This window comes from Podarcis muralis, chromosome 2 (assembly GCF_964188315.1).
Source record: "Podarcis muralis chromosome 2, rPodMur119.hap1.1, whole genome shotgun sequence".
Taxonomy (NCBI): domain Eukaryota; kingdom Metazoa; phylum Chordata; class Lepidosauria; order Squamata; family Lacertidae; genus Podarcis; species Podarcis muralis.
This window is the reverse complement of record NC_135656.1, coordinates 22,114,577-22,137,876: the sequence shown is the minus strand read 5'-3', so window position 1 is coordinate 22,137,876 and position 23,300 is coordinate 22,114,577. Positions and strand designations below refer to the sequence as shown.

General features: G+C 46.6%; 2 protein-coding genes across 9 annotated transcripts in view; one reads left to right on the top strand and one right to left on the bottom strand.

Annotated features, from left to right (window-relative positions):
• The first annotated feature begins 469 nt into the window (after positions 1-469).
• On the top strand, positions 470-13,069 carry LOC114587802 (uncharacterized). Of its 3 annotated transcripts, none has more exons than XM_077924014.1 (4): positions 470-687; positions 4,651-5,646; positions 7,929-8,055; positions 9,772-13,069. In XM_077924014.1, exons 2-4 carry the CDS (start codon positions 4,957-4,959, stop codon positions 10,773-10,775), a joined length of 1,821 nt encoding a protein of 606 aa, XP_077780140.1. In that variant the 5' UTR covers positions 470-687; positions 4,651-4,956; the 3' UTR covers positions 10,776-13,069. The 3 variants fall into 3 exon arrangements, with proteins under 3 accessions (XP_077780140.1, XP_077780139.1, XP_028568418.2); XM_077924013.1 differs by having other exon boundaries at positions 470-812; XM_028712585.2 differs by lacking the exon at positions 470-687 and adding an exon at positions 1,165-1,315.
• Positions 13,070-15,644: 2,575 nt separating this feature from the next.
• The window catches only part of IKZF4 (IKAROS family zinc finger 4), a 69,290-nt gene continuing 61,634 nt past the window's right edge, over positions 15,645-23,300 (bottom strand). For all 6 annotated transcript variants that reach the window (XM_028712572.2, XM_028712512.2, XM_028712532.2 and 3 more), the window contains one exon: positions 15,645-22,090. In XM_028712572.2, the coding sequence (XP_028568405.1) occupies positions 21,342-22,090 (749 nt within the window). In that variant the 3' untranslated portion in view covers positions 15,645-21,341. The remainder of the gene's footprint in view (positions 22,091-23,300) is intronic.

The following is a 23,300-nucleotide window of genomic DNA, read 5'->3' as shown; positions in this document are numbered from 1 at the left end:
GAATCTCTCAGGAAAGGAAATCCTACAGTTGTGGAGCAGCCAAACAGAGGAGGTGGGAACAGCTTCCTGTGCCTGTGATAAATTTTTTGCAAATCAACACAGAATCATTAAGATGGCATTTTCAGTTGATCCTAGCTTGAGGGGTAGCATTATAAGAAAAGAAGAGAGATTAGCTAAGGTATACAAGGGGGGGATTCCAAGCAGCTTTGAACGTTTTCAGGTCATTCAGACCCTGAATTCCCCTCTTAAAGTAACAGAAAGCCAATGCTGATGTTTCCCTAAAATGTGTGATTTCCATCCTCTACACACCATAGATTACTTTGCCATCCTTGTCATCTCTATAAAGTCTGATCACTCCCTAAAACATTATTTCCAGAGCAGCATCACAGCCTGTCGGTAAGCTAGATAGGACTTACAGTGTGATTAAAATTTATGGTTTTGAGTCAACAAACAAGTGACAGTACTGAAACCCCTTTTAAGATTGCAAGCCTCCCTTGGTGGCCACTTTCAGACCACTTACAGAATGTCCTGGGGAGGCTGAAAACACCCTCGATTCCAGCTACTGTATCCCCATTTCCACGTGGAGAAATTTAAAGCAGGTCTCGAGAGCAGCACGCTCAGCCACAGATGTCAGAAGATGCGACTGCGTTGAAAATCCGTTGCTCAACAACCTCGGAAGAGCAACTGGTAATCTCAACTGATTCTGTTACTTTTGGAATGGCTGTGGAAACAGGCACGGCACGGCGCGTGATTTATTGTTGTTGAAACGCTGTGCAGTGCAGGAAGGGAACACGGCGCCTCTTTCCGTTAAGGTAGCGCCAGAAAAGAGACCATTGGTGGGGTGGTGGTGTTTTTTGGGAGGGCGCAACTGGAACCAAACGACTTTAAACCTTGCAAGCCCCACGATCTCGCTTTCTGCAGTGCCAGGGAACTTCGCCTTTGCCAAGAGAGAAAAGTCAAAACTCAACTGCTCCAAACACCTCATAACGCAAACACCCCTCTAAGGCCGAGACGCGTCAAGAGTTAAATTGACTGGCAGCCCGATCCTCAAACCAGTTAAACAGGAGCCCTTGGATTTAAGCCGGCTTAGTCCTATTGAGTGAGAGCTAAGCCCTGGAGAGGCCCAGGAAGCCGAGAGGCGGCGGGAGGGGGGGGGGGAGAGATGCAATAGCCCAAGCGCCATCCTGCTCCGCCCTGGATTAAAAAACCTCGGGATTTGAATTTTATTAAGGGGTGTGCAAGGGGGGGTGGGATTGTGTCTGCAGGGCTCGAGATCCTCAGGGGTCCGCGCGGAGGAAAAGAGCTGTGGGGAGCGGTGAGTTTCAGGGGCATCTGGGCAGAGGGGGAAGAGCCGATGCGGCTGCAAGGGAGGGAGAAAATGGGGGGGGGGGTGAATCAGGCGGAGCCGAAGAGCAAAATCCGGGTTGGGGGGGGGAAGGGGAAGGCTGGCAAAGGAGGCAGCCGGAGGGGGGCTAAGTCCTTTCCACGGATCTCTGCAGATCTGCGTGGAAAGCTTTGCAGGAGCGGGGGGGACGGGACACGCACACACACACACTCGTCTCGCCTCTTCTTTGTGGAGTTGGGAAACGACGGCCGTGGTCTGTGCAAGCATTGGGGGGGGGGGGGGATGCGCTTCTGTGGGGCCTGCTCCATGGAGCTGCTTCTCTCTCTCTCCCTTTGTCCAGGGTCGAGGCGTCCGCCCCCAACCGGCTGCACCGAGTCCCAAGCAGCCAGGCTTCATGGATGCCATGCCTTAAATGCAATGCTGCTGTTGCTGCTACTACTAATAATAAAAAAGTGGGGAGGGGAGGCGGGGCGGGAGGGGTGGGGGGGGGGAGGGGAGCCATGGTGGGGTTAACTTAATTCCGTTAAAAAAAAAGAAAAAGAGAGAGAGACACAAAAGGAGACAATCCGGAGTTTTGTGTTTTCCTCGCTTGTTCGCCGAGTGGGAGGGAACGGAAGGAACCTTCTTTCTGCTGAATGGTTGCATTCAGGGGAAACTCCCTCCAACGGGAAAGGCAGGATTCCCCCAAAATGGGGTTTCTTACACCAGATCCGACCCCCCCCCCCGCGCGCGCTTTGCTTACGAAACACCCCTTTCTTTAGGACTCCCCATTTCCAGCCACTCACTGAAGGAAGAGAGTCCCAGCAGACTTTTGCTAGTTTAATTGAGGTGGACCAGGGAGGGGCAGTAGGATCCGTGCACACCCCATTCTCACGCACTTGTAGGGCAGGACTTGAGGTAGAGAGTGGGTTTTGTTTTTGAATTGGGGAGGGGGAGCCCCAGTGGACACCGCTGCCTGATGGTGGTGAGGAGGGCGAGCTCTGCAGAAACGTATTTAACTCCTGAGCCGATTAAGGAATCTGCATGCTGAGCCTGCTTTTGGTCCCTGAGACAATAACACCTCTGTTTTCCCCCCTTCTGCTCCATTCCTACTCTCTGGGCTACTCTGCGTCTCATAAGAACTAAAAACAGCCGCCCTGCGACAGAAATAATTCATTCAGCACCCCTTGATCCCTGGATGGGAGAGGGATAAACTGTGTCCCAGCACAACCATCCAGGGAATTGGGTCTATCTAATGTGACTCTCGGAGGCTGAGTGAAAACATTAAGAATGATTTCACCACATGTGTGTAGTTGTAATAAACTGGGTAGCAAAGATGTCCATCTGCGCATGAATTTGGCAGACACTTGATGCCATGTGTTGCTCCCAGAGAATAACATGTATTTTTTGTATATAAAAATAAATCCAACAGATTGCCTCATAACAATTAGTTAGCACAATCAAGCCTCTTAAGAATTGATTTCCCAACATCAATGAACCAAATTCTGAAAGAAATAAAAAAATGGGGGGGTTCAGGAGTTGGACTGTTCCTGCCCTCATAAGTCTTATCAAAGGATTTCTGCTACTACAGTGGTACCTTGGGTTACATACGCTTTAGGTTACAGACTCCGCTAACCCAGAAATAGTGCTTCAAGTTAAGAACTTTGCTTCAGGATGAGGACAGATATCATGTGCCGGCGACGCAGCGGCAGCGAGAGGCCCCATTAGCTAAAGTGGTGCTTCATGTTAAGAACAGTTTCAGGTTAAGAACGGACCTCCGGAACGAATTAAGTACAGTGGTACCTCGGGTTAAGTATTTAATTCGTTCCGGAGGTCCGTTCTTAACCTGAAACTCTTCTTAACCTGAAGCACCACTTTAGCTAATGGGGCCTGCTGCCGCGCCGCCAGAGCATGAGTTCTGTTCTCATCCTGAAGCAAAGTTCTTAACCTGAGGTAATATTTCTGGGTTAATGGAGTCTGTAACCTGAAGCGTATGTAACCCGAGGTACCACTGTACTTAACCCTGAGGTACCACTATATATAATTTTTTACCCAAGTTTCCCCTTCAAAGACTCAGACTGCAGACACACCATCCATTTAAAGCACATTAGCAACAACACCCCAAACCCTGGGTACTGTTGTTTGTTAAGGATGCTGGGAATTGTCGCTCTGTGAGGGGTAAAGCTCGTACCCCCCAACATTTCTCTGATGAAAATAAGGATGTCCTACCATACCTTCCAACATTTTTTACAATGAAAATAGGAACGTCCTAAGGAAAAGTGGGACATTCCAAGATCAAATCAGAAACTGGGACGGCTTCTGTAAATCCAGGACGGTCCCTGAAAAATGGGGACACTTGTGGAGGGTCTACAAGCTACAGTTCCCAGGGTCATTTTCTGAGGAGGGGGGATGCTTTAGACGTAGGTTGTGTATGAAGCATCACGCCCAAGCTAGGCTTCATACGAACCTGGAACACACCACAACTTCAGCTATGAAATGTGTTTTAAGTGCCAGAAATCTGCTTAACCTGTGAAAGAATTATTAAATAATACCTGTGGGAATGCAGGAAGCTGCCTATTTGTCCATCTAACCCAGTATTGCTTGCTCTGACTGGCAGCAGCTCTCCAGGGCCTCAGGCAGAAGGAAGTCGTTCTCATGGTCTTGCTCCATCATCCTTTTATCTGGCGACTGAATCTGGGGGTCTTCTGCAAGCAAAATGCTCTGTGTCACAGAGCTGCGACAGAGCAGGACTTTTAGGCATGGCGAGGGATGGTGGAAGTTGCAATCCAACAACACCTAGACGGCGCCTGATTTAGGCCCTTGATTGTGCTATGTTCAAAATATCTTCCCCTTCTGCCAGCCAGTCTGTCAAGAGAAACCACTGGTTGTTATTTCTCAGGCTAACTTCATATTGCAGGATTCTTTTAGGGCAGGGACAGAAACAAACAGCCCTAGGTACACTGTCCTAAGCAACCTGGAGGACATATGTGAGCCACAATTGTTAATAATAATAATAATAATAATAATAATAATAATAATAATAATAATAAGCCACCCGTTTACTGGGTTGCTCCAGCCACTCTGGGCGGCTCCCAACAAAAAAACAGTAAAAAACACAATACAACATCACACAAAAAACCCTTTCATGAATAGGGCTGCCTTCCGATGTCTTTTTTAAAAACCACATAGCTATTTAAGCGTTTGACATCTTCTGGGAGGGCATTCCACTATCTAAAAGGGCCCTCTACCCGGTTCTCTATAACCTCTCTTCTCGCAATGAAGGAACCCCCAGATTAATTTTAATATTTTTTTTCTCTCTTTCTCAGGAACAAGCTCCAAGTATCTGAACAAGAACTCGGGCCTTGTCTGCGACCCTGCAGTTCAAACTCACAAGCACTGTCAGGAGGGTATCATATACTTTCACAAGGGTATATGGTGCAGAAAACAGGAAAAAATAAATAAGAGTAGGAGAGGATTCCAAGTGTGAGAGTAGTTGAAGGGGTGGGCAGCTGAGTGGGTGGGGATAACTCCGTCTCCAAAAAGGTAAAATGGCTGAATAGTCGCAGGATGCGGCAGCTGTGGGTCTCCGGGTTCAGGAAAGGTTTGACAAGACGACGAGGCCAGTAGGGAAAATGGAGAAACAGGAGCCGGCAGGCCCAAGGCCAGCAGAGAGCTTGGACGGAGCAGGAAGAGAGAGCTTTGCCATCCGTCCGGGAGCCATCCGGGAGCTACCTTGCTGGGCAGTGCCACGCCAGGAGGGCAGCATACCTCAGCACTTGCATACCCAGTGGCAGGATTTCCTGAAGACCATGCAGTCGCCTCACGCAAGATGGGGGAACCCGCCGTTGCCAGAGCTGACCTCCTGGGACGACCTCGTTGCTTTCGAGAGGGTCTTTGGCACCTGCCAGTGGCCCAGGGGAGATGCTCTGACCCGGCTGGTGCCGGCCTTCAGCGCGGAAGCCCACCAGGCGCTGAGCAGCCTGGCCTCCAGAGACAAGATGGACTACGGGAAGGTGAAGGCCGCCTTCCTGCAAGGGAACTCCACCGGCACGGAGATCCATCGCCAGCTCTTCCGGCAGTTCTGCTACCAGGAGGCTGAGGGGCCTCGGGAGGTTTGCGGCCGGCTGAGGGAGCTCTGCCACTGCTGGCTGGAGCCGGAGAGCCGTACGAAGGAGCAGATTGTGGAGCTGCTGATCCTGGAGCAGTTCCTGACCATCCTGCCTCAGGAAATCCAAAGTCAGGTCCGGGATCGGAGCCCAGAGACCTGCGCCCAAGCAGTGGCCCTGGCGGAAGGCTTCATTCTGAGGCAGCAGGAAGAACAGGTGAGGGAAGCAGCAAAGCCAGAAACAGGGTAAAAAGTGCAGGCCAGTGGTTCTCAAACTTTTTTCTCTGGCCACACTTTTAGAATAAAAACTTGCTCGTGCCACCACCAGATTTTTTACAGATTGGAAAACAGGATCTCCTAGCAGCGCTCAATATATAACATAAAGGTGAAGGTAAAGGGACCCCTGACCATTAGGTCCAGTCGTGGCCGACTCTGGGGTTGCGGCGCTCATCTCGCTTTATTGGCCGAGGGAGCCGGCGTACAGCTTCCGGGTCATGTGGCCAGCATGACTAAGCCGCTTCTGGCGAACCAGAGCAGCGCACGGAAACGCTGTTTACCTTCCCGCTGGAGCGGTACCTATTTATCTACTTGCACTTTGATGTGCTTTCGAACTGTTAGGTTGGCAGGAGCAGGGACTGACCAATGGGAGCTCACCCCATTGCAGGGATTCGAACCGCTGACCTTCTGATTGGCAAGCCCTAGGCTCTGTGGTTTAACCCACAGTGCCACCCGCGTCCCAATATATAACATAGAACACAACTATTCAATAAATAATAATAGTTGTGTTCTATGTCAATATATAACATAGAACACAACTATTATTATTTATTGAATTTATATACCACCCTATACCTGGGGGTCTCGGGGCGGTTCACAGAATAAAATCGAGATATAAAATCACAGAATACATACAGTGGTACCTCGGGTTACAGACACTTCAGGTTACAGATGCTTCAGATTACAGATTCCGCTAACCCAGAAATATTACCTTGGGTTAAGAACTTTGCTTCAAGATGAGAACAGAAATTGTGCTCCGGCAGTGCAGTGGCAGCAGCAGCAGTAGCAGTGGGAGGCCCCATTAGCTAAAGTGGTGCTTCAGGTTAAGAACAGTTTCAGGTTAAGAACAGACCTCCAGAATGAATTAAGTTCTTAACCCGAGGTACCACTGTATATAAAAACAACAACTCAATAGCTCCCCCCCCCCAATAACATTTGAAAAGGGTATAGGATGTCAATCAGATCAACCAAAGGCCTGGTTAAAAAGGAATGTTTTTGCCTGGCGCCTAAAGGTGTACAGTGTTACCTCAGGTTACATATGCTTCAGGTTACATACGCTTCAGGTTACAGACTCCGCTAACCCAGAAATAGTGCTTCAGGTTAAGAACTTTGCTTCAGGATGAGAACAGAAATTGTGCAGCGGCGGCGCAACAGCAGCAGGAGGCCCCATTAGCTAAAGTGGTGCTTCAGGTTAAGAACAGTTTCAGGTTAAGAACAGACCTCTGGAATGAATTAAGTACCGTATTTTTCGCTCTATAACATGCACCCGACCATAACACGCATGTAGTTTTTAGAGGAGGAAAATCTGTAGGCATGCCACCCATAGGCATTCCCTCCATAACACGCACAGACATTTCCCCCTACTTTTTAGGAGGAAAAAAGTGAGTGTTATGGTGCAAAAAATACGGTACTTAACCTGAGGTAGCACTGTATAATGAAGGAGCCAGGCGAACTTCTCTGGGGAGAGCATTCCACAGGCGGGGAGCCACTGCAGAGAAGGCCTGTTCTCGTGTTGCCACCCTCTGGACCTCTTGAGGAGGAGGCACACGAAGATGATGATCTGTGTAAGATGACCATGGGACATCCAGGAAGTATAAAACAATGCAGCCATGTAAGAACGTGGATCATTCCCAAAATGTAATTATAAATGACTATGTTACATATGTACCTTAAGTAGGTAAACAAACTCAACGAGAGGTGTGAGCTTGCGGTATCGCTTGGTGCTTTTGAAAAGATATCTGTGCATATTCGGCAAAAAAAATATTTTGATACTATACTATTTACTACACTGAAATGTTTAAATGTTTCTTAGATTGTCCTTGAATCTTTCCACCACACTTGCCAGCCTCTCTTGCCGCACCCTTTGAGAACCACTGTTTCTTTCTCTGTCTCCCCCTCTCTCTTTTTCTCTTTCTGCATGAAACCAAATGCCACTGCTGGGGTGTCATATGTGGCTGGGGTTGTGGCTGCTGTCGTGATGAGTTCCTGCACTTCAAAATTCACCGCTGCCCTACTGCATTTAACCCAGTCCTGTCCATCTGGACTGGCAGGAAGTTTCCTACCCAGTTTTTCGTGATCTCACACACAGGTTGTTTTTAACTCTGCTGTCCCAGGTCCATTGACTGGGTATGCTAGGAATCGAGGTTTTCATATGTGCAAAGAACACCCTCTACTGCTGGGCTGCCAGCCTCTTTGTGAGCAGGACTTTCAATGCTGTTTCAGGGGCACGAGCCGTTCCGAGAGGTGGCTGTGGATTTTTCTGAAGCGCAGAGAGCTCCGCTGGATGCCAGGCAGAGGCAGCTTGGCAGGGAGGTCAGGAAGCAAGATAATGGCGGCACCTGCCTAGTGGGTAAGACTCCCTCTGGTACAATTGGTGTTGAGCCTTACATGCTCTTGGTGCCCACTGAAAATGTGCTTCTTTGCCTAGAGTGGAATTCCATTTTCCTCTCTTCCATTTGTTCTGTCTGCACAATCATTTCAGCTCTCCAGACGGAACGATACCCCCTTTCCTCCCTCCCTCAATATGCTGTTCTGCAGATTCTCTGGACCCTCCCTAAGCCAATTTGAAGAGGGGGTGCATGGGGGAAGGAGATTAGTTGACACCATGGCACAGGGGCAAGTGGGGCTGGTTAAATGTATCCCACTCCTAGGGTGGATCTTCACTCATGGTTTTTAATGTTAAGGAATAATAATAATAATAATAATAATAATAATAATAATAATAATAATAATTTATTATTTATACCCTACCCATCTGGATGGGTTTCCCCAGCCACTCTGGGTGGCTTCCAGCAAAATACAGTGGTGCCTCGGGTTACATACGCTTCAGGTTACATAATCTTCAGGTTACAGACTCCGCTAACCCAGAAATATTACCTCGGGTTAAGAACTTTGCTTCAGGATAAGAACAGAAACCGCACAGCGGCGCCGCAGCGGCAGCAGGAGGCCCCATTAGCTAAAGTGGTGCTTCAGGTTAAGAACAGTTTCAGGTTAAGAACGGACCTCCGGAACGAATTAAGTACGTAACCAGAGGTACCACTGTATTAAAATACAGTAATTCATCAAATATTAAAAACTTCCCTAAACAGGGCTGCCTTCAGATGTCTTCTAAAAGTCTGGTAGTTGTTTTTTCCTTTGACATCTGGTGGGAGGGCGTTCCACAGGGCAGGCGCCACTACCGAGAAGGCCCTCTGCCTTGTTCCCTATAACCTCACTTCTCGCAGGGAGGGAACTGCCAGAAGGCCCTCGGAGCTGGACCTCAGTGTCCGGGCAGAACGATGGTGGAGACACTCCTTCAGGTATACTGGGCCGAGGCCATTTAGGGCTTTAAAGGTCAGCACCAACACTTCAAATTGTGCTTGGAAATGTATTGGGATCCAATGTAGGTCTTACAGGACCGGTGTTATGTGGTCTCGGCGGAAGAGTTAAGGAATGGTTTTCATAACTTAGAAGGACACATTACATTCTACTTTTAACATTCATAATGTGCTATTAAAATGGGTGCTGAAGAGCAACCAGGAACCAGCAGTAGTGAAGCAGCATTTTACAGAGAAAACAAGGAAAGGAATGTTTTTAATTTACAAGTATGCCCTGTGACGTTTTAGAACGATATACAGTGGTACCTCAGGTTACAGATGCTTCAGGTTACAGATGCCTCAGAGGCTGCTACTTCTCCTTCCCTAATCATTGGGCTAGCCCTATACAGTGGTACCTCGGGTTACAGACGCTTCATGTTACAGACGCTTCAGGTTACAGACTCCGCTAACCCAGAAATAGTACCTCGGGTTAAGAACTTTGCTTCAGGATGAGAACTGAAATTGCATGGCAGCAGCGGGAGGCCCCATTAGCTAAAGTGGTACCTCAGGTTAAGAACAGTTTCAGGTTAAGAACAGACCTCCAGGACAAATTAAGTTCTTAACCCGAGGCACCACTGTATCTAATATCGTTCTAATAATGTTGAAAAGGTCGGTGTAGATCCAGCCCTAGTTTTTTTTTGGCCCCATCTTCCTCCCACCTTTGCAATGGCCCACAGCCCAACATTATCATTTGCCCCCTCACCCTCCAGGTACCACTAACACAGCCAGCAGAACCGAGGAGCAACTTGAACACCAGGGATCGAGGAGGGAAGACGTAGAGGAAGAGGCGGCAGCCCCCGCAGCCCCAGAGGGAGGCCAAAGGAAAGAGAAATCCCACCTCTGCATCGAATGTGGCAAGAGCTTCACCCGCCCCTCGGACCTGGCCAAGCACCTGAACGTCCACACAGGAGAAAAGCCCTACCTGTGCGTCGAGTGCGGGAAGAGCTTCAGCCAGCTCTCACACCTTACGAGACACCAGAAAATCCACTCGGGAGAGAAGCCCCACATCTGCTCCGAGTGCGGGGACACCTTCAGCCAGCGAGCGTACCTTGTCAGTCACCAGAGAAGCCACTCGGGAGAGCAGCCCTACCGCTGCTCCTACTGCCAGAAATGCTTCAGCCACCAGTCGGCCCTGAAGATCCATGAGCGGAACCACATGGGCCAGAAGCCCTACGCCTGCGCCGACTGCGGGAAGCGCTTCGTCTCCTCTTCCTCCCTCACCACCCACCGGAGGATCCACACGGGGGAGAAGCCCCACGCCTGCAGCGTGTGCGGGAAGAGGTTCATCCAGCACTCCAACCTCGTCTCCCACCAGCGGACGCACTCGGGGGAGAAGCCCTTCTCCTGCAAAGTGTGCGGCCGGAGGTTCGCCTACCCTTCCGACCTCACCAGGCACCAAAAGATCCACACGGGAGAGAAGCCCTACCCGTGCGACGAGTGCGAGAGGCGCTTCACCAGGCTCTCGGACCTGATCACGCACCAGAGGATCCACACGGGGGAGAAGCCCTACCGCTGCATGGAGTGTGGGCGGAGGTTCAGGCAGAGGGGGGTGCTGGTGAAACACCAGAAGTGCCATTCGAAAGAGAACCCGAGAGGAGGCGAGTCGGCGGAGTCTCAGCCCGGCGGCGAGTTCAAATTCTGCGAGATCAAGCAAGAGAAAGAAGAACTGGAGAGCCTGGCAGAATCCGGTTTGATTCCTTCTCCCAGCTCCTGATGCTCACCATCACTCTCTTACGCCGCTGCACCAGAGGGAGGAACGATCTCGTAGGCTACCCAGAAGGGTTTTCACTGTGCTTTTATTTCTTTTTTTTTAGTTAAATAGTTCCCCTTCTTTTGGTGCTGGCTAAAACCGGTTCCAAGCGCAGCTCTCCATTGCCATCTGCCGCTTGGCCTGTGAACAGATGTTGGGAAGCGGGGTGGAGTGTGTGCATTTTGTGGATGGGGAGAAAGGACGCAAGGAATCCGCCTCACCCTCTCCCGCTTCACACGGCTGAATGGCCTGCTGTCACGGCGACCTTTGGAAGAAGCGGAGGCGAGGTGGAACGCTCTGTGTACAGCAGTCAAATACACCTCTCTAAAGCAGCTGGCCTGTCTGTGTTTTAGCTAGATGCGAAAGGGACGGCAGGGAAATAGGATTTCCTCTCTGCTACCTTGAGGGAGAAGCTGGATGCAGTGGTCTACTTTGTACGTCTCCAAAGGGACAATGGCATCTTCAACGTCAGACATTGTGGCTGGGCTGGGCTGGAAGTGAATGCAGCTGCCAGGGGAAAAAATGAAGCCAGGGGCTGGGGAACTTTTCCCTTTTCTTGCAAGGAATCCTATTCGAAATAAAGGAATTTCCCTTAAAAAATGGGAAACGTTGACAGCTATGGTCAGGACACCACAAGACCAATGGTTGTGGGGGGTGGGAATTGTATGTGTGAGGTGCGCAGCAATAATAATGGCACGGGCAGGTAAGCTTCCTTGAATTGGAGCAATGGTGGCTCCATCTTCTCCACATCCCTAGGCATTAGTGCAAAACCCAGCGAGCTGTCAAACAAGACAGGACTGCCGACAGTAACCTGCTTTTCATTCCTGCTCTTGCCACACACTCCTCCCCCTGATCGCACCCAGACAATATGAGCTGGTCCTGCTCAGTTAATGATGTAAGAAGTGGCTTAAAAAACCCCAACTCTGGTCATTGGTAATGCCCAATCTGGCTGGCTGCAGCTCCTCAAGCTCTCAGACAGGAGTCGTTCTCAAGCTTGCTACCTGAAATCGCAGGTGGTAGGGATTGAACCCAGGACTTTATTCCACGCAAGTCATGGGCTCTGCCACCGATTTATGAGCTCTGAGCTCTGCTGGCTACAGATTAGACCTTATTTTTTTTTTTAATGCCCTGCGGCAAGCAGGCAGTCCCAGATCAATTGCCAAAATCTCTCGTTTTAATGTAAGTCACTTTGGGAGCCTCTGTGGCTGAAGAGCGGTGCACAATGCTCTAAATAAATACAAATAAAATATACGCATTGCCCTCTGCTACCCAGCTCATTAGCAGATCTGCAAATCTGAAGTAGACAACAGATTAATATATACCTCCCCATCTCAGTGTTATAGAAGGAGAAGGAATGCATGGGGCTGTACACTGGAGGAGAGGGGCAGGGCCTGCAGTAACTAAACTTGGCTTGCGAACACTGAGATCCTGGAGCAAACAGAGCAATAGGATTTGCTTGGCTTCTGTTCATTCATCCTGAGACTTTAAATAGGGAGATTCGGTGATGGGAAAAGTGTGTCCTGAGAAATTGCCTCTGTTGAAGGTCTCAGAGCCCTGCCAGGAGAAAAAGTTAGCAACCTGCTGTATTCAAGTGGTTGGCCTCTTAAAACTATTCTTGTTAGCATCACCATTTGAATGGAACTATTTGGGTTTCTCCTGACAGCAGGATAGAGATTAGGTTAGAGTAACTGTTTGTTGTTCCAAAGCTGCAAGGTATTTTTAGAATGAATTCACCCAAAACCTCGGAAAGGAACCGGCAAAAATACGTATGTTAAAAGAACTTTAGACAGGGACTGTGTGTACTTTATGATTCTGCAGAGGTTTGGGAATAAACATGTGGTGGACCTCACCTTTTAATCTGAAAGGTTTTTGACTTTCGTAGCTGAGAAAAGAAGCTTGAAAATTATGCAGATAGGAGGGAGAGCTCTGAGCCAAATGCGTAGTCACCAGGAGACAAATAACTGGTGCCTTAAGAGAACAATCCGAACCGTGTCTACTCAGGAATAAATCCTACTGAATTCAATTGGACTTACTCCTAGGTAAGTGGGTTTAGGATTGCAACCTACTCTCCCCATGGTTGAACAAGCAGAACGGTGAAAATGTATGCCGATTTATAGACACCACAGAGTTTATGTTTTCTTGGCATGGGACTTGGGTTTCCCCAGTACAGTTCCCACAGCCCTACTTTTCTGGAACTTCTGATATATAGAAATACTTTCAAATGCGGATAATTTTAATAAATAGAATGCTAAAAATTACTCTGACCCATTTTTTAAACATTTGAGTTTGTACTCACGCGTGGCAGTTGTAAACCGTGTGTCTCACCCATATTAGGCATCTTGGGAACCTCTGTTCCTTTTTCAGTGTCCTGAGGTAAAGAAACAGATTATCTTGCTGATGTGGTTTCAAGGCAGTGACATATAAATACGGTAGTTTGAAGTGTTTGGATTTTTTTAAAAAAACAAAAAACACCACTCCAGCCAAGTATGTTTTTACAGCTTCTTTCTTCGTTAATTAGGTAGTAGCACTCTTCATAGTCAGTGTTAGGGATGTAATTGATTACTTCCAGAGATTTTCTTCCTCAACACTAGTGCATCACATAGGGAACCTGTGGCCTTGACCTAATTGAACGTGAATGGGGAGAAGGAATAAAAGATAAAAGGTGGGAAGCAGAGAGAGAGAGATTCTTCCTTTGCTGCATCTATTAAAACGTAAGTTTGCTTAATTCTGAGAACTTGATTGTTTGCCTTGTCTTGGGCGTTCAAGAACAGGCTCACAAGAGGGTGGGCAGCCATGGAAGCGTCCCCCAACTATAGGATGGAGGATTCACAGAAGGGATAGCTTGAAAGGCTTTTTGCCCAGTTTTAACAGGATACTTAATTTAAAGAATTTGGTATATTAGGATAAGCTCCGAATTGCACATAACTTCTCCGTTGGAGGGTATTTGGATGTTTTGAGCATTAGTTCTTTTTCAGGTCTGTTTTCCCTTCCAGAAAAACAACAACACAGCTATTCTTTCTTCACTTAAGGAAAATGCCACCTAGGCTAGAAAGTCATTGGGAAGTCACAATATACAACTACCATAGGGAATTGGGAAGAAGGCGCACTCTGTCAAGACTCCTAAGTTGGGGGTAGAAATGGGACTTGCACCCTACTTCCTTTGAAGTGGTCGAAGATGTGTGAATTCTAAGATGGGCTCTATTTCAGTATCCCACACCCTGTGACCCTTAATGCCTCATGCATTTTTCTGACCACGGTTAGAGTAGTACCAGTTTGGCTGTCAGTCACACCCAGCACTTGGGTTTTCAGCCGCTGCCTGAACTGCTACGGTATCAGACACCTGAGTTGGAAACCCAGCCAGATGGGTGGGGTATAAATAAAATTAAATAATAATAATAATAATAATAATAATAATAATAATAATAATAATAATAATTCTGTACTCAATCCTGAGCAAATACAGGACTCAGCTACATTAGTAAAAACAAATTATAAATGCATTATAATACTAGTTGACGCTGTAGAGCTGAAATCGGAACTCTATGAAATTTACCATCGTGAGCTTTAAAACGTCCCGTCCCCCCGGAGAATTTGTATTTATAGTTGTGTAGATGCAGCCACAGTCATGTTTATGGAGAGCATGGCATTGCATCTCAAGGTCACTTTGAATTCACCTTTCTGAAATCAGGTGACAGATATAATAACAGCGACAGCATAAAAAAAGTTAACAAACATGAAGATAAGCAGCTCAGTTTTCAATGCTGGCTCTCGCTCTATTTAATGGGACAAGCAGAAGGATCCTATGGAAGAGCCTATAAATATAGGTATTTGCTTATACACTACCCTTGTTTCTGTGCAACCATAGACTGGCAACTTGGACTGGCATATATGCTTTAGGTCCTAAAACAGGGGTTGGCAACCTAAGGCCCATGGGCCACAAGCGGCCCACAGGGGTTGTTTAACCGGTCCACGAGCTGCCCCCGAACCGAGCCACTCGCTTCTGTGGTGCCGGAAATGGCATCTGCGCAGACACCAAAAGTCACGGGCGTGCGCGCGATTCAGCCCATGGAGGGATCTCCACTGAAGTGAACTGGCCCAGGTGAGGTAAACCTTGCCAACCCGTCCTAAAACTTATGAAAATGTCTCTCTTTGAAGCAGAGTTCCTCCATAAAGGAAACTGCAATGCCAATAATAATAATAATAATAATAATTAAAAAAAAAAAATTATTTATACCCTGCCCTCCCCAGCCAAGGCCAGGCTCAGGGCGGCTAACAACCAATAATAAAAACAAGTTGAATAAATACAACTTAAAAACAAAATTAAAACACAGCCTCATCACAGGAGGAGAAAGGAAAAAAGAAAGAGGGGATCAAATTGGCTCCAAGCCAAATGCCAGGTGGAACAACTCTGTCTTACGGGCCCTGCGGAAAGAAATCAGATCCCGCAGGGCCCTGGTCTCATGAGACAGAGCGTTCCACCAGGCCGGAGCCAGAGTTGAAAAGGCCCTGGCTCTGGTTGAGGCTAATCAAACTTCCTTAGGGCCCAGGACCTGTAGGGTGTTGCTATATATGGACCTTAAGGTCCTCCATGGGGCATACTAGGAGAGGCGGTCCCGTCAGTACGAGGGTCCTAGGCCGTCTTTGCAGGTAGCAGAAATGCATACATGTATCTTCATGAGCACATCTGCTCATTTCTGATGAAATGAAAGGGGAGGGGTTGTGCATGTGTGAATTAATCAATCAGCATGGCTTTGTAACGGGGTGCTGATCTAAGAATGGGGAACCAGCACAAAACTGGCAATAATCCAGTTAGGAAAACAAGAGACCAGGCTGTTAAATTACTCATGTTTATTTATAACAGACCTTCAGCCAGTACAGTACAAAACTTAACAGTAGTATAATCTCCATTACACAAATATGTACTTACAATATATTACAGATACAAAAAAGCTTTTGCAGTAAGAGGTTTTTCTTTTATTTAAAAGTGAGTTTAACCCCACCAAAAAAAAAGGGAAAAGAGTGCGACACCAGCAAATCCAATAACAATATACAAATGAAAGCTTGTTAGAAAGAAGAGAAGAATATTGTAGCGGGTTGGGGATATTGCACATCTTTTTGTTCTTCATACATCTGGTTAAAAAATATATAATATTTACACAAGTTAGAGACCTGGAGTTTTACAAAATTTCCAAGATTTGTTTTTTAGGCTCTTCATACAGGTGAAAGCAAAAATAAAACAGAACACTGGTTTTCTTAGAAATTTTAGAGCTTTGTTTCTCTAAAAACAAACCTGTTTCCATTTTCACAAAAGGGGAGAAGCAGGAGGTAAGTTGTGAAGTCTGAAACAGGATTCTTGCTCCCTGATTCATCACAGAAGCAGGATTAAGAGAGATTCGTACCATTCCACAGTGCAGTAAATATAGTTCAACAGTGATGAGCTGGAGGTCTTCATTTAGCTCAAGAACTACCCAATATTTCTGATTTTTTAAAAAAACAAACCAAAAGAAAACCAAAGAGTTCCTGCAGAGAGCGGTTCTATTCCCACTAAAAACAGGAAGAAAAAGTCTGAACGTGGGCTCTGTATGGAGGCACAAAGGGATTATCTTTACTTTTTACAAATAGAAATCAACAGTAACAAATGACCCTTTAGGTGCTTCAATTTACCAGTGTGGCATTAATTGATGCCAAGCACCCAAGGGCCATCTTTGGCTTTCAAGAAGTCGGTACCCAACTATGAAAGCCGATTTTCCTATTAATTTGTTGTTGTTGTTCTTGTCAAAGAATCACACTTGTATCTGGAAAAAACAACAAGCTGTAAAAATATCTAACAAGAAAGACTGCACTAACGTATTTCCTTCCCAATGTTATATGTCAAGAAGTCAATACATGCCCCCACTTCTTGACAAATGTATCAAGTTGACAAGCATAGCTAGTCGGATTATGTTTTACAGTTTTCACAGCAATATTAGTCTCTGCATTGGAAAAAAAAGAAAGATGCCTCTTCCCAGAATTTGGTCTAGGGGAGCTGAAAAGAACTCTAATCTCACATGGAAAAGATGAGAGCATTGAGGATCACTTCTAGAACTGGAAGAATAGATTATTTTAGGGAAACAAACTCCATATTCTTAGCAACTTTCCCTAAGGTGGTGTTTCAGATGCTTTGTACTGTGACTCGCCTTCAGCCAAAGATGGCTGTGGTTGATGGGGAGTTGTAGGCCCCAAAAACATGTGGAAAGGCCCCCGGTTGTGTAACAGCTGCTTTGGGGTGTGTCTCCCCCAAGCTCTATTTTACAGATTGAGATTTATTTAAGTGCTTAGCATGAACTATGCAGCTGATCTACTAAGTGGGGGGAAAGCAGACACAAATTTTGCTCTCTGCTTTATTTCCACTTCTGCTTAAAAGACTGGCCACATAATCAAACAAACAAACACCACGCATAAGATTTTGCCTATGTCTGGGGAATAAGTGATCTCTTTCAATGGTTCAAGGACTTCGTAAATACCAACTTTTGTTTCGCCTTGATCGATGGACCAAATAGTGCTTGCCAATTAAATATAGTGTTGCAAAACACACTGGGAGAAAAGCCTTCAACCCTGCATGTGTGCCCCAACCAGAGGTCCAGACAGCCTCATGTCCTAGAGGAAAGTGCTCTTTGTCAGATCCTACAAGAGAGAATCTTCCTATAAATGGAAATGATTCCTGCAAACACCATTCTAGGCCTAGATCCATACTGGGGTGGAGAGGGAGGAACAAAAACATGCACACATTGAGTTTAGGAGTTTGCTTCTCTCATTACTGCTATACACACAGGTCTGCCTGGATCAGAAGATGTGCAAACATCTCAACTCAGAGATTTAATTCTATAACATTTGTGGTTCACGCGACAAATGTTTTAGATCTTTCTCTGAATGCATTTATGTGAAAAGGCTACAATTAGCTTTCACAGGATGAATCCTATAAGCAAGATGCAAGAATCATCTAAAATACTGGCGTGTTAGGCGGTTCATGGGGGAAAATGTTGAAAACGCATTCTGGAAGAAGCTTTTTTTTTTACTTGCTCATATACACAAAATGGGCCAAAACAGTCACTCAATGACAGGTAAATGTCTTTAAAAGTTGGAAATCAGCTTTGAGGTTTTTTATTAAATGTAATAAATGTGCATTAGATTTCCAACATCCTGCTTTCACAAGTCTTTAGATAAGCCTTTCCTGAGAACCCAAATGTGTGTTTTAAAAAATAGCTAAGAAGCAGCTTTAAGATATGCTCTCACAGATTTCCAGGGGCACAAATGGAACACCTTGAGTTCATTCATTCAACACAATTATCTTATCAAACTGCTTGTGTTAATCTGACTCAAACCTTCATGTTTGCAAGATTTGTAGTGGACAAATCCTAACTTTTAAAGCAGTATGAAGTCAAAACATTCAAAAATACAATGTATAATGGCTGGATCATAAGATGTCTTCCAGTCACATGAGAAACCCCGTAACAATTCCCAGTACGGAAGTGTCATCCCCAGAATCACCACTGGGCAGTTTCATTCAAATAATATAATTTAATGAGCATCCAAGTCTTGGGAATTATTGAGGGGGGAACTATGCCTTCTGAACTGATTCTTCGGTTTAACAATCACAAAAAGTGCTGAATACTGTACACCAATAGGAGATATGAGTGCTTTAAAAAAAATCAAAATCCTTTATCCAAGGGCCTAAGGAATAGCAGGGAGGGAGGGGAAAGTACAATCCTCAATGAAAAGACAGGAAGTGGACTCTCAAGTCCCTTTAGCAATTTGGCAAAGTCTCCCAGCAGGTTCCATTCGTATTGCACAATAGTAATCTTAATGACAAGAATTTTAATATTCTATTCCCTCTGCTTGAAGCCACAAAATACACATCTGCCGGAACCAGCTCAAAATGCCTTCTGAACCTGTAAGATACAATTCGTATGCTGAACCCAAGTGACAAGGCAGAAGGGGAAAGTGACTTTGTACCAGAAAAGTTAAGAGCTTTAGAAAGTGTGGCAGAACAGTGGAGTGCAACTATTTGAAGGAAGGTTCTCACCTTCCCGTCTTCTAGAGGAATACCCCAGAATATCACATTTGTCAAGGCCTTTCCAGTTAAGCAAATCTGTCCGGCCTTGCAAGGGGTGGCGACAGCTCGGAAAATTTAGCATTTCACATCTCAAAAAAAGCAGTCTAATAACAAAAGGGCAAAACCGAACAAAACGTTGCAACTTGAGGTGTTTCTATAAGTAGAAAAAGAACAGCCTTTGGTTTATCCCACAAGGAAGCAGTTTGCTGAGCTGCTGTTGAGCAAGTTATTTTTTATGCATCATGGGCATTTATCTAAAACCACAAGCCTTCTCCCTTTGCTGTGTCCTAAGACTAGAGATACAATTTTACCCTTACCTCCCATCTCTTTCTCTCAGGCAAGGTGCTTCTAGCAGGTCAAGGTGCTGAGACGAAGGACAACACCCTGCAGAAAGGCAAACTTCCCCAGTTATGCTGCCTCAACGCCCAAGCCTTTACATTTGGCGATTACACTCTTAAAAGCAAGGATAAACAGAATTTCTGCTTGGGCTGGTAGGAATGACTGCATAAGCCTGACGTGGAGTAACAAATCCTGCCTACAGTCCACTAACAGAAACGCATCTTCAACCAAACTACAGAATTAGAGGTTTCAGCCCTTCATGGTGATCAAGGCTTTAAGACACTAAAGTACACAAAGCAAGGTTTTTTCGGCGGGATCTGCATTGCAGAACACCAATGGCCCTCTTTGGCACCACTGATCACGTACCTGTGAGAAAATGGGAGACTCTGGCTACTGTGTAGATATTGGGCAGACAGGTTACCGGAGGTTACTCGACACGATTTTGTCCATGCCACTGTATGCTTTTACGTAGCTGTACAAGACAAGGAACTTCCACCTTCACGGCTGCTGCTGTCAAGAGTTTGCTAATGGAGTCCAAAAAAACCCCCATATGCTTTCTGAACATGGTTTTTTACTGATCTGTGCAAAAACAAGGCAGCCCTTCCTGCTGGGAAAGGAGTCAAACCCCAAGCTACTTTGTGATAACCAATTCCTGAGCAACTGACTGGAGAGAGGCAGAAGTCAGGCACCAGAACAACAGCAAGAAGTGACAAGGCTTCAGCACCCGACTCTAGCAGTTGCAAGGGAGGTTACTAAAAGCCACAGGGGCTTTTCCTATCTTGTTTCCTGCCTTCCACTGAAAGTCCCTTGATTGTGTCTCCTAGGAATCACATCCAACAGGGTCATGTTTATTTATTCACCCTACGGAAGTTGCATGCTTTTGGAGAGAGAAGTCAGTGACATACACTCACCTAAGGGTTGAAGCTCACACCTTCTAAAACTTCCACTAAAAAAAAAAAAAAGACTCTTTAAGAGCCGGCAGAAGGAAGCTCAGAGGACGTTAGCTCAAGCAACCCTCCTGGAGAGAAGGTCACGCTGAACAACACGGACACCAAGCACATCCTTTTGAAGGAGGGCATCCCAGATTCCTAATGGCTGGGATGCAGAACATGCCCTTTAACCAGGCAACGCTAAGGTTCCTTCCTTGCATCCTGGGGGGGGGGGGAAAGCATTTGCTTTCCTAATGCTGATCTTCAACTGAGCTTGCAAAAGCAGCACCCTGGCAAACTTTGTACACAAACGCTAGCCACCTTCCTTCAGACTAGTTGGCGCTGCAGCTCCTTCATTTTCACCAGATGCAGAATTCGCCACCTTTTCTGTGCCCCGAAAGAAGAGACACAAAGCTGTCATAATGCAGAAGCATAGAGGTATAGAGTTCACGGGACCACAGAGTTCCTAGTAGGATACCTTCCTATGCTGTGTTTCACAGACACCCAAAAAAGAGGGAACATGCGGTTCTTCCTGACATCACCATCTAAGTGTAACTCAAATCGTGGCTTTCCTAGCCCCTTTGAAAGGGGAAAGTTCTACAAGAGTATATTAGCACCTGATCTGAGGTTCTTAATGTCTAACATGGTGGGCTTGACAAGAGATACCTGAACTGAAATTCACCAAAAGAAGCCCAAAGAAACTTTGAATGGAGGAGGAAGGAGAGAGACAGACATGAAAGACACTAATATCTTGCTGATGTGTACCAGAGGTGTGTGTCGTATCCCTCAAAATGGAGGAAGCCCCTGGCAAAATGACGTAAAGAAAAGGCTTACATGACAACAAAACAGAGAAATGAAATTAATAAATAACAACTATGCGTGGAAGAGAATCAAAAGCACAAGAGAACTTTAAAATCAATAAACAGTATTTAAATAACACAGCGTAGAAAAGGCAAATGTTATGAGCTCCTCCCCATCTCAAGTTTGTTGGATTTTTTTTTTTTAAGTTAGGGTTTTTATTTTATTTTTTTAGAACATTTCTCTTTTTTAGCCAAAGTCAGTGCAACGGAGTACAAAAGAAATGAACGGCTCCATACCCGGCGAGGATAGGGCACGAGAGATGGGGAGGGAGATTTGGGAAGGTGGGGAGAGAGGGGAGAGAGTTTAGGACTAGCCAACTTTATGCTCCCCTCTCACTATGTGGGAGGAGAACTCGTACCGGTCTTGGCTGTGATAGCCGCAGATGTTGCATTCGAAAGGGTCTCTGAAGCCGTGGCAGCCCATGTGGATGGTGAACATGACGTGGTCCAGGAACAAGATTCGGCAGTGCTCGCATTTGAAGGCTTTTATCTGTTCCCCTTCATCATTCACCACACGCAGGGCTTCTTTGGCTGAGCTGGGAGTTGACCGAGTGGTGGTGGGAATGATGCCCTCTTGTACTTTGGGGTCCTCTTTGGCGTAGGCCGGACTCTGCCGGCTGCTGGTGCAGTTCCCAATGACGGACAGCAGCGGCTGCTGTGAGCCCCTCTCCTCGTGGATGCTCTCAGTGTCTGTGGAATCCTGGCAGCCGTTGCTAGGTGACACCATGCTGGGCTCCCGAGATGCCCGGTACACAATCTGCGTCCCGTCGGGAAGGTCCTCGTGGCCTTCCGCAGCTTCCCGGCTTCCTGCTATTTCCAGCCTGCCCGGGAGGGGCTGAATCTGCGTGTAGACGGAACTGATGACGGGGGTGATCTCGGAGATGCAGTTGGTCGGCGGGATTCTGAGAGGGCGCAAGTGTTCTGCTCCCATGAAGGACAGGGATCCGCCAAAGCTCGTGTCCATGGGATGGTGGGCCGCCACCATCTCCACGTCCTTCTCGAAGCCGGAGCTGACGTCAAATGCCATGTCGGAGAGGCCAAACCGCATCTGCTTCTCTCCTAAGGCAAAGGACGAGAGGTATCAAAAGACAAGTTCCCTCTACAGTCAATATGATGAGCCTGTTAGGGATGGAAGTCAATTAAGAGCACAGCACATGGACAAAAAACCTTGCAAAGAAATCTCTGGATGCAGCTATTGCCACACATGCAGGGTGTTAATCTCTTGCCCCTGCCAATTCTTGTACGTAGCCCCCTCTTGTCCATTTCAAATGCAAAAAGAGAACCTAAGAGACATGACCAACCTGAGCAACTGGCTCTCATTGGTCAGAAAGAGCCAGAGATCCTTCCTTCAAAAGAACCAGAGGGGAGAGAACCTTTAAAAAGCTGAGCAGCTCCTGTAGTTGGGGGAGGGGTCCCTCTACCATCGGGGTCCAGATTGGGTCTTCTATACCACCAGGAAGCTAACCATCCTTGCTGTCTACTCATAAACAGACTAGAAATATTATATCGTAAGGGCTGGGGCTGGGATTAGTCCAGTTTCAGGCCCACAGTGCTCTCTGGCTTATTTTGGATTCTGATCTTACCGTCTGCCAATTTTCCTCCACCTTTTATTTCTAATAAGGTTTCACAATTTAACCGTGTGTGCAATTGCCAACCACAGGATTCTAGAACTCCCACGTGTCTAGACAACTGGAATTTACATTGCCAGAAGTTTAGGATCAGAGTTGTAAGAGACTAGAGCTCTGGGAAAGACTCAGGCAACGTGGGCTGCCTTTACTTTCTACGTAAGTTACAAGGGAGTGGTCTGGAAAATACAAGGTGTGTTGGTCTCAGGGTTCCCGGTCATAAGGAAGTTGAGGGGGGTCTGCCAGGGAAATGAACAACCTTTCTTTGATCTCCAAGGTTGGATAAAGCAGCTGAAAGCAAGACTTGCTTTCCTCAGCAAGTTGTGTGCTGGCTGAATGGAAGAGTGTAGGATGCGCTGGCTCAGAGCCTGTTTAAAAAGGAATGGGCTTTGGTGCTTTCCCTGTTTCCCTCCCATCTGGTCTGCAAGAGGGTCCTGGAAGCAACTACCAGATTAAAAGACTCAGCTGGCAGCACTGCAGGGCTGTTGTGCAACAGCTGGGCAAGGAAGCGGGTGCATGAGGCTTTCCTCTTCTCCGCAGCACATAGCTCTGAGTCTGCACTTGACTGGAGGCAAGAAATACTTTATGTAAGAAGCAGGGGGAAGGCTCAATTTGAACTTCCTTCTTGAATTTGTGACTCCATT

Bases quoted from the DNA above. Each gene is read 5' to 3' on its own strand.
- LOC114587802 (XM_077924014.1), top strand. From the start codon at position 4,957: ATGGAGAAACAGGAGCCGGCAGGCCCAAGGCCAGCAGAGAGCTTGGAC. The intron at 5,647-7,928 runs GTGAGGGAAGCA...ATGCTGTTTCAG, and splicing joins TGAGGCAGCAGGAAGAACAG to GGGCACGAGCCGTTCCGAGA. The intron at 8,056-9,771 runs GTAAGACTCCCT...CTCACCCTCCAG, and splicing joins TGGCGGCACCTGCCTAGTGG to GTACCACTAACACAGCCAGC.